Below are 13,543 nucleotides of genomic sequence, written 5' to 3' on the forward strand. Positions count from 1 at the left end.
GAAAGGAGGAGAGCCGGACCATCCATCTATTTATTCTCCCTTCCCTCCCTCTTTCTCTGTCTATATGGGAGAACAGGGAAATGTGAGCTTTCTATCAGAGGGAGGGAGGGACAGAGAGGGAGAGTTAGAAGGAGGTAGATGAACACACGATACGGAGAGACAAGAGGAGAAGAGGAAAGTGAGACAGAGAGGAGGGAGGACAGGAAACATAGAGAAGAGAGGAGTGCCGGATGATAGGAAAAGTGTGACTAGAGGATAGATAGAGGGAACGATAGACCGAGGTGGACGGCATCATATTAGGATTAAGGTGTGTCCTTCTGTGTTTAGAGTTTTCATTCACATAACAGGCAGGAGGACCAGCACTTTCCTTCTCCGACTCTCATCTCACACACACACACGTGCATTTACAACACACACATTTTTGCTGCGGAGAGGGACCGACTCCCCTCCTCTGTGACTCCAGGGGAAAGAGGGGGAAGTGACAGATTTTACAGCTCACACACACACACACACACACACACACACACTCCTCTGGTTTCTCTCATCACACACACCCAGCAGAGCACATGTGTTTCAGAGTGGAGCAGCGACAGAAGGATGCATCATGAAGGTGAGCTCTCCTCACTATACATTTGTTTAGTTTTGTGTGAATGTGTGTGTGTGTGTGTGTGTGTGTGTGTGTGGTGTTTCTGGGCTCTCAGCCAAAGAATTGTTTGATTCATCTTTTACTGTGCCATTTATTTCTTCCAATTCTATCTATCATGTCATCTGTCTATCCATCTATCTGTCTGTCTACATGTATCTGTCCATCCATCTGTCTATCGTCCAGCCTAATGGTCTTTAACTGAGGATAATGTTGTGATCTCGACCTGTGTGCTGTAGATGGGAAAGTGATAATGTTTCTCTGTGGAAGTGTCAGGTGTTCTGACTGTTCTTTGGCTTCAAGTGCTTCACACTCAAGAGGCTTTTTAACTGTGAATGTGTGTGTGTGTGTGTGTGTGTGTGTGTGTGTGTGTGTAGAGAGAGAGAGGGAATCTTGAATATAGTGTAGGATTCGAGGTCAGTTGTATTAGTGTTCTTGCATTTTGTACCTTGTTCCTAAGGATCTGACCTTTGCCAGTTACACTACATGACTGGAAGTGGCCCATCTTCATGTGTGTGTCCGTGTAAGCATGCATGCACGCCCACAGTGTGGTGCACACTTGAGTAAATCTAGCTGACAGTGCTGATATTGACTTGGTCATGTTAATAATTTCATTCAGTGACAGTCTAACACCAGATAAACACGCTGATAAAATTACCCGCCGCCCTTGTAGCAACACTGTCTTGGTGTCACTGCTCCTTCACAGTAACACTTTTGGGATTTGCTAAGTGCGCCTCTGTTGCTGGGCAGAACCAGACAGACTTTTAATGATAGATATTATCTTTTCTATCTTTTCCTTTTTGGTTATTGCTTTATTTGGCAGTGGGAAAAAGAGGATTTCTATGCACATCCTGTAATTAGTTAATGAAAAGTTATTAGAGCTGGAACGTTAAGCTTTTGGCAAATAGTGCAGTATATAAAATGGAATTCAATGGAGAAAGGTTTGTGATATTGGGGTGTATGTTGGCTCATGATTAACAAAAACTGCAGTACAGAAATGCCAAAATGTGTCTGAGGTAATTAAGAAACAGTGTTTCATAGTTTGTCCACTAGAGAGCACTGACAACAAGTTCATTTTTCAGCTGTAAAATGCCTCGCTTAGGTCATATCTTCATCACAGTCCTCTGAAACAACAAACTTATCGGCTCATTATACTAAATATTGTTTATGAGGTGTTAACAGTGTACAAGAAATACTATTGGTCGTAATATTATCAGTTAAAAGACAATCTAGGCTTGTGTTAAAAGCGTGTTAAAATTGAAAAATCTCTTTAACCTAACAGTTCTGATTAATAGCTCACTTCACCATGAATTAAATCAAATGAAAGGACGCTGGAGGAGGACGTCCAGACTGCGCCCACCCGTCTCACCTCACCGTGAACTGACCTGGAGCATTACTCTGATTGTGTTTTACTGTCATTTGATCTCGGACGACTGTAAATCAGACCTTTACAGCGAGGTTTTCCCTTCACCATCACTCTTTCTTTCCCTCCGTCTTCCTCTTTGATTCATCCTCTTCGTCTCTGTCTCTCTCTGTCTCCTGGTCCCATCAGTCTTTCAGCCTGGGCGCACAGTGCACTGCCTTGCAAGTGGAGCTGCTGGGTCAAAAAGGGTTGGCCAAGTCTGACCTACTACACTCAGACTGTCTATCCGTGGGGAGGAGGGGAGAGAAGGGGGGGAGTGATGGGAATATATAGAGAGAGATCAAAAAAGGCAGGGGAAGGAGAGAATGGGAGGGGTGGTGAGATGTGGTGCTGTGAGACTGGAGAGAAGAGAAGAGAAGAGAAGAGAAGAGAAGAGAAGACGTGGCGTGGCAGATACAAAAAGAGAAGCTTTCGTAATTCTGCTCACAGACAGCATCAATATGCTGGGTACACAGGCACACACTCCCACATTAGTGCACATGCACACACACACACACACACACACACACACATGCACACACAAACAGACCCAGAAGCCCGTCAGACCATGGTGCAAAGCGCTAGCAGACAGTAGAGCCCAAAAACACCTGAAACGGTATCCATGGCAACCAAACCACTGGCTCCCTGCCTGCATGTTTGTCAAAAACAGTGGGACAGATGCAGAGTCGGTGCATTCACTGTGCATGATATTGCTTCAAAGGCAGGGTCATTCTGGCCAGACCTCGCTTCCTGAAGAGGCTTTTCTACACTGAAGATCACAGTTGGGATTAGTTCAGGGTTATAGCAGCCTCGGTGCATGTTGTCCACAGAGACTGTTGTGTTACACTTCCCTCTGCTCTCCCTCTCTGGCATTATATGCCGTCACTCTCAATGAGAAACAACAAGTGGCAGACTAAGCTGCACTCTAATGATGGAAAACCTTGACAAATAAGGAACAAGTGATTCACTCCTGGTGCAGATGTGCCGCCATGTCTCCCTCTTAGCATTTCACATTCAGACACTGAAGCAGCTTTCTTTCCATAATTATTGTAAGTCTAGTACAAAGCCCTAATATTCCAGCACAGGCTTTATCCATAAAATCATCTTTATTATCTTTTACATTTGCTCAGCTGGGCGATTTTACAGATACAGCTATGGGTGCAAATTAATTTCCTTTAAACATTTTCTGTCATTAAAAACTCAGAGGATTGTGCAGCTTGTGCAGAAGTATGAGTACGAGTGACTGAAAAGTTTTAAGCCTCAAGGAAGATTTTTCAGTGCTTTTATTATTCAACATAATCCCCCCTCAAGTGCAACACACTCACTCCAGTGGTGTTAAAGTGTCTTTATCCCAGTGGGAAAGATCTCTCCAGGTTGGGATTCTTGTACCCAGCGTTTGACTGATGAAGGGGCATTGTCATGTAAAGTACAGAGTATATCTTTGTGGATTTGAGATGACGATATTTGATCACAGCGCGTTACTCCAATTTCTCCATTTTCGACAAATCACTGACCTTTATGCACTGAAGGAATCTGCAAAAATCAAACAAAAAGAGTCTGAACATGAACATGGTTAACGACAAGGAAAGGTGGTAGATTATAAAACATATCATTTGGCTTGCTTACCCATTTTCTGGCGTTCTACTGCATATGCATGGGCTGATGGACATGTACATTCTCACACTGTTGTGGCATATGTGTAGAGTGTGCTTACTGTACCTCTTATGTATGAATGTATTGCTATAATGACACAAATGTAAATATATTTATTCAATCTGCCCTGTACACAGATTCTATAACATCCTCCTGATCCTGTCACTTCAGAACAGCGCTCACACTGCTACCTGAGTGTGTCAAAACTTGGCTGGCTCACAGCGCTGCTGCACTGTGAAAGAATGGCTTACATTATCACATAAGCTCTGCTGGAAGAAAAGGCTGAAGAAATGAAAACGCACCATGCAGTCGATGCCTATAGACTGCTGGGTTGTGCCGTCTTGGCTGTCACTCAGGGAGCTGTTTAAAGTTTGATATTCTGTCAGTAACATTTCGGCGGTGTGATGCAGAACAGTGTGATTTACGTGTTCTGTAGTCTGAGGCAAGTTATTGACAAGCTTAGCGAGGGAGTAATATAAAATCCTCGGACAAATCGAACTCTGATGAGCCATTGTGATTCATTTTCTGCATCTCTGTTGAACTGAAACTGATAAATATTTCAGCTGATAAGCCTGTACGAATTTGTAATCCTTAAATCTGGGGTGCTATCATCCATCATCATGGCAAGTAAACCATGACAGTGACAGATTATACACAACACCAGCACCATGCACCCGACAAAACTAAATGGTGCAGCCATATTAATGTTATTAATCACACTTTTTCTGCTGTGACATGTCAAAATGGGTCTCTTATTCCTATTGAAACTACCCTTTGGTTGAGATACAATGTGGTGAGATTTAGGCAACCAGAACCACTAAACACTGAATGTTTTATAAAAAGCCATCACACAAAAACAGGGCCTCTAGTGTCAAAGGCTGACGCATTGAACACTCATCCACCACCTCGACTGCACCAGTACTTTTTGCCACGCTATAAAAACATCATACTTCTGTAGTTCACAAATTTCAGTGGCACTCTCACTATTGTCTTGTCTGTGAACAGGCCACAGGACCACTGACACGGAGGTGCTGTTGAGCAGTAAACATGTTGTGTCCTACACTGCAATGGCTGATGAGGCTCGTGGATAAAGTCGTATTAAAGTAAATCTATAGGAACTTTGTTGCACCAGCAGGTGTGAGCTGTGGGTGATAGTGGTAATCACCTGGATTAAAGCATCACTTGAAAGGGTCAGGATTCAGCCCAGTGTCAGTCGAGAACTTACAGATGTTATTGAGGTATGAAACTTCAAGACAGAGGAGACATGTTATCCCCCGAGTTACCTCAAGGAGCCCAGGAAACAAAAACAAGCCCCAGAGAAGCTGCAGGGAACATTCTCTCTATCTACTGCATTAATAATGAGGTTATAACCTGCGTGTGTGTGTGTGTGTGTGTGTGTGTGTGTGTGTGGCAGATTAAAGTTGCAATCTTGAAGATTTCATTCCTCACTGATTCGGTGACACCTGTAGTTATTGGTGATAACAGCTGATGTGGTTGGGGCAGCAAATCAAGACTAAAGAAGTCAGGCTTTTTTCCATTATTCTTTGAGCAACCAGGATCCAATTTATTCTTCACACAGCATGAGTCTGTGGATGGCAGGGTGCAGTGAAAGGAGTTGGTTACCTTGCTAAGTTGGAAGTGTGTAGTCGCTGCAGCTTGTAATCTAACCAACGCAGCCTCACTCCCAGGCCGTCAAATACTGGTGCTTGGTCAGTGTCCTGTCAGTGTCAGACAGAGATGCACAGACGCAACCTTTACTGGCTGTATGAGGGGACCTGGGCGGCGGCATTTATTGATGCTCTGATTTGGTTTCCTCCAGGTACTCCAGCTTCCTCACAGTCCAAAGACATGCAGGTTAACTGGTGACTCTAAATTGTCCGTAGGTGTGAATGTGAGTGTGAATGGTTGTCTGTCTCTATGTGTCAGCCCTGTGATAGTCTGGCGACCTGTCCAGGTTGAACCCTGCCTCTCACACAGTGTCAGCTGGGATAGGCTCCAGCCCCTCCTGTGACCCCTATCTGGATAAGTGGTTATGGAGAATGAATGAATGAATGCATTTAACGAGTGGAAACTGTACATAATAAAAGTCACTTGGTGTTTTGCCAGTTAAATGCCTTTAATGTGATGCTGCAGCAGTAGGAAACGCTCAGTTTGCATGAGCAGTATCTTAACACATAATTTTTTCAGTGAATGTCACCCTCTACATCCAGTTCATAATACTGCACATAAATAAATATTGCAATACTTTAATTTGTGGTCAACAGGCTTTGCTACCATTGTGTTACTTCATCAAGTCATAGTGATTTAACTGACATGTATTTGGATTAAAATCTTGGAGAATAATACTTTAAATATGCTTGTGTAGGTAAAAAAATGCCTTGATATATGTCTGGAGCAAGTAGCCTACTACACTACTTATTGGACACACACACACACACACACACGCACACACACACTCTTCGTGAAACCATGGATTCTGTGATCAGACACATCATCCATCATCCTTTGCTAACAAGGGTTTAACCAGGCAAAACAAATGACACCTCTCCAGAACATTACAAGATCTTCGTCGAGAACGCACAGTCTGATTTATCAGAGCATTAATTATGGATGGACCTTTATTACATCAGCTGTGTGGGAGGAGAGGAGACGATGTTGCCTCTTTGTTGGTCAGTGTTTGTCAGGGATTGAATCTTTTCTGCCTTCTTTGATTAAATGTCTTGATTGATCACTTACAGAACATAATATATTGTATGTAACAATTCATAAATTTGTGTATTGATATGCATTAACTTGGTGGTTTTGAGACAAGGGTGAGTCAGATTAAATGTCACTACAGTAATGATGCATTGGTATAATTTTACAGTTTTATAGCTGTTGTCTGTGTGACAGATGGCATTGTTGTGAAACCAGTGGTATACATTTTTTCGCAGCTAGAGTCTGGGATGTTTGTCCTTGATGTTCAGTGTGTGCTTTCAATACACACTCTTCAGTCGCATTCATGCCACTGATGGCTCAGTGTTTTGTACAGCTAAAGAGTGGGAGCTCATCTATTTCATGACTACGACAGCTTCACTCTGCATCAATTCTCATTAAGCTGCTGTCTATGTGCAATTAACAGCTACATTCATTTCACTTCAATTAACTAGAGGAGATACAAAACGCAGCAAGATTATCAATTTGTCTAAAAGAAGGCTGCAGGGATGTTTTGAAAAAGATGAATAATGTGGACAGAGGCTTTGCAGACAGAAATGTTTTCAAAGGTTTGTGTTTCAGACCTTTTACACATCAGACATTTTGTTTGTTCCAACACAGCCTTTTCCTTGTACAGGTAATTTCTGAAAAACCTTATCATCAACGCCCAGGGGCAGAGCAATTTTACGTACCGTCACAAAATGAACATATACTTTTTTATGGCCACATCTGGATGGAGCTCAGCAGAACTGCAGATAATGTGCAGAAGGTAAAGTTTTTTAGTGGCACTGTTATTATCAGTGCAGAAAAGTCTGGACTCAGTGATTTTAAAGTTCTCTCCCTGTCCTGGTGTTAACTCTGCCACTAAACTTCTTGAAGTGCCAGCTCATTACTGTGAGCATCAGCATCCCTGGTGCCTGCATGAAGGAGAGAAGGCTGACAGACTGTCAGGGCCATGCACACAATAAATTCAAGTCATACACTCTATTCAAGGTAAAACTTAGCATCAAGCAAAAGTAATTGTATGCAGACTGTTTTACAGTAAAGGACAATCAAATGCCAATCTTCAGTGGTTTAATTCATGAAAACAGATTAACGACACTAAAGGATCAGACACACTAATCTGACATCACAGAACTAGTGACAACAAAGGCTGACTGTTGCATCACCTCACGTTGCCTGTGTCTTAGCCGAAAAGTTGCACTTGAACACAGCTGACAGTCAACTAGCACATATGTTCTGTACCTATGTGAGAGAAAATTACTCTCCATAACAGCAAGCAGCAGTAGACTGTATCCGCCATTCAAAAAGGGAAACCAGAAGACATACAGGCCAGATTCAAGACGCTAGTGAGCCAGTTAGCACAAGAACAAAGGATATACTGTGTGCTAACAAATAATGACACAATTACAAATTGTTTCTGCTAAAGAGCTCAGTGGCTAAAAAAATAATCTTATCTTATCACAAATTTGTTTCAATTTCACACCTCCTGGCTTTTGGTCATTTACTTTCCTCGCTTCCATTTCTCTTCTGGTGCACAAGTTGAACTGCCAGTCAAAGTGATTTCATTCACCGTCCGGCTCCACTATCTCCGATGCTGATTCAACATGCTGAATCGGCCAAAAATAAGCCGACAAGGGCCAGTGAAGGCCAACGGTGTAGGACACTCCACAAAAGCTAGGGCGACAGACGCTAACTGAGGGCTCTAACTTGACCAAGGGCAGATGGTCAGCTTGGTGTGTCAGGGTCCTAAGAGTCTACAGCCATGCCACCGCTGGCACTGTGAGGTTGCACTTCAGTGGTTAAGGGATCACCAAATTGTTGAAATTCATCCTGAATTCAATACCAAATTCATCCTTAAGGGACGCTGTGGGGATATTTCACTCAACACCACAAATGTGAACCTCATAGTGGCACTAGATTAAAAAGTCAGAGGATCACCAAAGTCATTAAGATTCATCCTGGAGTTACCATCAATATATTCACTACATGACATGGCAATACGCCCAAAAGTTGTGGAGTGTTTCACCAAAACCCAAAAATGTAAATATCATGGTGGCACCAGAGGAAAAGTTAGGGGATCACCAGTTCATCCTCAAATTTTAATGAAAACTAAACCAGTAGTTGAGGTATTTCCCTTCTTATCCCTTCTTATTTATTTATTTATTTACTTATTTATTTATTTATTTTTTTTTAGAGCACAAACTTCTTGTGTTTATTTGAATTCAGAACTAGCCCAGCTAGTGACTGCTGTGAACAGGGCAGCTGACAACAAGGGAAAGACCATGTGACCGCTTGGAAAGACAGCTGACAGGAGGGAAAAGACCCCAATGGTGCTGGCATGGGTTAGCAACCCATGGTAGCAGTGGTGAGGCCTAGCAGCCTTACTACAACCAAAAATTAGCTACAGCCAACTTAGGAAAAATACCCCAAGAGTCAGCGAGAGCAGGGGTGGAAGATGACTCACAGGTGGATTACACGGTAACAGACATTGGAACGGACACGACTATGACTTGGATCTGTGACTCAGTGAAGGATAGGGGCACGGACCTATCCACCAGTGCTAGAATTAGCAGCAGTCAGGGCAAGGTGAGCGCATCTGTAGAGGATAAAAGTAGCACAGTTGAGAACAAGATGCTTCAGGTTTGTCCTGCGGCTGGCAGAAAGTAACATCAGTGAGAGGCCTCAGAACTCATCAGGGAAAGAAGAAGTGTGTGGCAAAGAAAGGGCAGAGTAGCCGCATTGATCAGTACTTCCTAAGAAGTCAGTCGAGTCAGTCGGATGAAGTCCAGCGGCAGGTAGAAAACCACAGTTCGCAGGATATCAGTAACGCTGCCACTGAGGAGGAGGGGGTAGTAAGAGAAGATGCAGGTGACACTGAGGCCAGTATGCTAGCCAGAGAGAGAACCATGGAGCAAAAGGTTAGAGTTAGATGGCCTAGAGCAAATGACAGTAAAGAATGGGAGATAGTTAATAGAGATTTGTCAGTAATCTTGAGTAGGCTTAGAGGAAATGCAATGGAAAGGTTAGAAAAGATGGGAGATATAATGTATTCATATGGTGTAGAGAGGTTTGGGGTGCATGAGAGAAAGAGGAGTGAGAGGGTACAGTCAGGTAAGTCTAGGCGGCAGAGAGAAATAGAGAAGTTAGTCGAAAGGAGACAGTTAAGAATGCAGTTGAAAAGGCTACAGAAGAAGAAAGGGAGGGAATTAAGGTGTTGCAAGAGGAGTTGAGAAGCAGGCTAGCAGTTCTTAGAAGGGCAGAGCATCTCAGGAAAAAGAGGAGGAAGAAGGAATATGCTAGGACAGGTTTTTTCAGGGACCCTTTTAAGTTTGTTAAAGGATTGTTCAGCCAGGAAAAGGGAGGGCAGCTTAAAGCAGAAAGGCTAGAGGTTGAAGAATATTTGAGAAACACATATTCAGATTTGGAGAAGAATAGGATAGTAGGTTTCCCACCTGATATCCCTCCATTAGGAGGATAGAGCATGAGATGGATGTCAGGCCACCTAGGTGGAAGGAAGTTCAGGAGGTGGTCAGGCGTGCAAAGGCTTCTTCGGCCCCAGGGCCTAATGGAGTCCCCTACCGGGTTTATAAAAGTGCGCCTGATACCCTTAAATTTTTGTGGAAACAGCTAAGAATAGTTTGGGAAAAACAAATTATACCAAGAGCATGGCGTAGGGCAGGGGGTGTCCTCATTCCTAAGGAGAAGGAGTCTGTGGACCTTAGCCAGTTCCGGATGATTTCTCTCTTGAATGTGGAGGAAGATTTTCTTTAGTGTAGTAGCGCAGAGACTAGCTAGTTACTTAGAAAGGAATAGCTTAATAGATACCATGGTGCAGAAGGCAGGAATACCAGGTTTTTCAGGGTGTTTAGAGCATACTAGCATGATCTGGCACCAGATTCAGGCAGCGAAGATTAACAAAGGGACCTACACGTAGTATTTTTAGATCTTGCAAATGCATTTGGTTCAGTTCCGCACAGCCTCATTTGGAGTGCGTTTGACTACTTCAGAGTGCCACAGGTAGTTGTTAACTTAGTGAAAGCATACTTTCAGGATATTAGGTTGTGTCTAAGTACAGCAGGTTTCACAACAGGTTGGCAGAGGCTAGAAATAGGCATCATGGCAGGGTGTACAATTTCTCCGTTAGCATTTACTATGGCAATGGAAGTAATCATCAGGGCTTCTAAGTGGGTGGTAGGTGGGGAGAGATGGCAGAATGGGTTGCATCTTCCACCAGTTAGGGCTTACATGGATGACATGACACTGGTGACCACAACAATGCCATGTACAAAGAGGCTACTAGAGAAGGTAAATAAGAACCTCAAGTGGGCCAGCATGAAAATCAAGCCTAGTAAATCTAGAAGCATCTCGATATGTAGAGGAAATTAAGTGATAGGAAGTTTGTCATAGATGACGAGGACATCCCAACAATTAGGAAAAGTCAGTAAAGAGCTTAGGTAGGTTGTACAATGTAGAGTTGAATGATAAGGAACAGGTGGTGAAATTTAGAAAGATGTGGCTGAAGGATTGGATAGAATAGATAAATCAGAACTTCCAGGAAAGTTGAAGTTGTGGTGTTTGCAATTTGGGCTATATCCTAGGTTAATATGGCCACTGTCAATTTATGAAATTCCAATAACTGTTGTGGAGAGAATTGAAAGGTTGGTTAGCTCCTACATTAGGAAGTGGTTGGGCGCTCCTAGATGCCTAAATAGTGTTGCATTGTATGGAAAAGGGATACTTCAGCTGCCAGTAACTAGTTTAACAGAGGAATTTAAATGTACCAAGGTCAGGACAGAGCTCTTGTTAGCTGGGAGTAAGGATGTGGTAGTTAGGAGTGTGGTTCCAAATCCAACCAAGGGAGGAAGTGGAACCCAAGATCGGCAGTTCAGGAGGCAGAGGCAGCTCTTAGACATGCAGAGATTGTAGGTAATGTTCAGTTTGGCCGGGGAGGCCTGGGGCTTGGCTCAGGTAAACCGGTATGGAATACAGCAGGCCTCAAAGATAAAAGAAAGCTGGTTGTAGAACAGATACGCAGACAGGAAGAGATAGTAAGGGGTGCAAAGGTAGTGGCCCAGGCTAAACAGGGACAGTGGTTGAATTGGGAAAGTGTAGAGAAGAGGAAGCTTAGTTGGAGGGACCTGTGGAGTATGGAGGAGAATCGTATTAGATTCCTGATAGGGGCTACATACGATGTCTTACCAACCCCCCAGAACCTAAAACTGTGGGTAAATGAGGACCCGTCATGCCCATTGTGTTCACGCATCAACTTTAAAGCATATTTTGTCAGGTTGCAAAGTTAGCTTGTCACAAGGCCGATATACATGGCGACATAATCAGGTGTTGAAATGTTTAGCTGCAGGCATTGAAGGGAAACGAAGACATGTGAATTCAGAAGGTGTTAAGGATAGGAGTTTAGTAATTCAGTTTGTCCGTGAGGGAGAGAAATACAGAAGGGATAAGTTAGTGAGGAGGCAAAGGTGTGGCACCTAGAAGGTGCTTGTGATTGGGAAATGCAAGTAGATTTAGGGGGAAAGCTTGTTGTTCCTCAGGAAATAGTCTGTACCAGGCAGAGGCCTGACTTAGTGTTGTGGTCAGTGAGTCAACAGATAGTTTATTTCATCGAGCTGACAGTTCCTTGGGAAGACTCAGTGGAAGAAGCATATGAAAGAAAAAAGCTTAGATATGCAGACTTAGGAGCAGAAGCTGAGCAGCGAGGATGGAAGACTAGGATTTGTCCAGTGGAAGTGGGGTGTAGGGATTCATAGCAAGATCAACTGTCTCACTCCTGGGGGAACTCGGAGTGCGGGGACAGAGTTTGAGGAAGACAGTGAGGGAAATGTCAGATGAAGCAATTAAATGCAGCCACTTTATCTATTACAGAAGAAATAATGTCAGCTGGGGGCCAGCAGGGGGAACTACTAAGCAGGGCACATAACTCCTTGAGATCAGGTGGAGAGATCCACTTCCTGTCAGGAGAAATCCAGGAAGAGGAAGTATTTAAGTGTGGGAGTGGCCTATTGGAATCCATTTTGTTTGAGGCCATGCGGCAAGGTGAGTGTGCTTGCTGATCCTGTAAGTCCAGTTAGCTCCTTTAACTTTAGCTTATATTGTAGTTATGCTATGTAGTGTGTGAAATAGAGTATGGTGAATGTGACAGGAAAGCTAGTATCAGCATTGCTTCTGCCTGGAGCTCGCATAAAAGGAGCCTGGGTTTGGTTGAAGATGGCAGTGCTGTTTGGGCTGAGAAAGCCATGTGTATGTAAGGAGGAAATCCAGGAAGAGGAAGGTTATTTAAGTGTGGGAGTGGCCTATCTGAATCCATTTTGTTTGAGACCATGCTGCAAAGTGAGTGTGTTTGCTGATCCTGTGAGTTCATTTATCTCCTTTAACTTTAGCTTACATTGTAGTTATGCTATGTAGCGTGTGAAATAGAGTATGGTGAATGTGCTAGTAAAGGTAGTATCAGCATTGCTTCTGCCTGGAGCTCGCATAAACGGAGCCTGGGTTTGGTTGAAGGTGGCAGTGCTGTTCTGTTTGGGCTGAGATCACTGTCTAGCCTCCTGGAGGTGTCATTGTTGTGAGGGCTCGTCTTGGGAGGTAGACTGTACAGCCTAACCCGGCGGGGGAGTGTGATAGCCTAACAAGGCTTCCCTCCCTGGGTCTACCTCCTCTGTGGTAATATAGGTAAGGCAAAGGAGGTTGTTCGGTTAGTGTGGGGAGCAGTGAGACCTGGCATTAGGGGAGTGTCTCTGGGACGCCAGAGATCACTGTCTAGCCTCCTGGAGGTGTCGTGGGACCAACTAGACGAAACACCGGTGAAAGGAGGTTCCCACCCGATGACCCCAAAGACATGTTAGTTATCACTGCTCATTGGTCTGTATAGTTAAGCCTTGCCATAATAGTTTGTCGTAGGGCTTAGGAGGTTATTCACTGAGTGCTGATCCCTTCTTATTTATTTATTTATTTACTTATTTATTTATTTATTTTTTTTTAGAGCACAAACTTCTTGTGTTTATTTGAATCCCTGAAGCCACACACACACACACACACACACACACACACACACTGGCTGACAACACTACACAGACACCCACACATATAAGCATCTCACACCAGAACCAATAAACACACACACGTTGTTTCTGTCG

The 13,543-nt window shown here is 43.6% G+C and overlaps 1 protein-coding gene across 2 annotated transcripts in view; it reads left to right on the forward strand.

Annotated features, from left to right (window-relative positions):
* The window catches only part of LOC125904096 (inactive phospholipase D5-like), a 91,801-nt gene that overhangs the window by 20,827 nt on the left and 57,431 nt on the right, over positions 1-13,543 (forward strand). Inside the window, exon 1 of one of the 2 annotated variants that reach the window (XM_049601388.1) lies at positions 140-610. The exons of the other annotated variant lie outside the window; for it this stretch is intronic. Coding sequence (XP_049457345.1) covers positions 605-610 — 6 coding nt within the window. The 5' untranslated portion in view covers positions 140-604. Of the gene's footprint in view, positions 1-139; positions 611-13,543 lie in introns of those variants that run through there. 2 annotated transcript variants of the gene reach the window in all.

Source organism: Epinephelus fuscoguttatus, linkage group LG16 (assembly GCF_011397635.1).
Source record: "Epinephelus fuscoguttatus linkage group LG16, E.fuscoguttatus.final_Chr_v1".
NCBI classification, from domain to species: Eukaryota; Metazoa; Chordata; class Actinopteri; order Perciformes; family Serranidae; genus Epinephelus; species Epinephelus fuscoguttatus.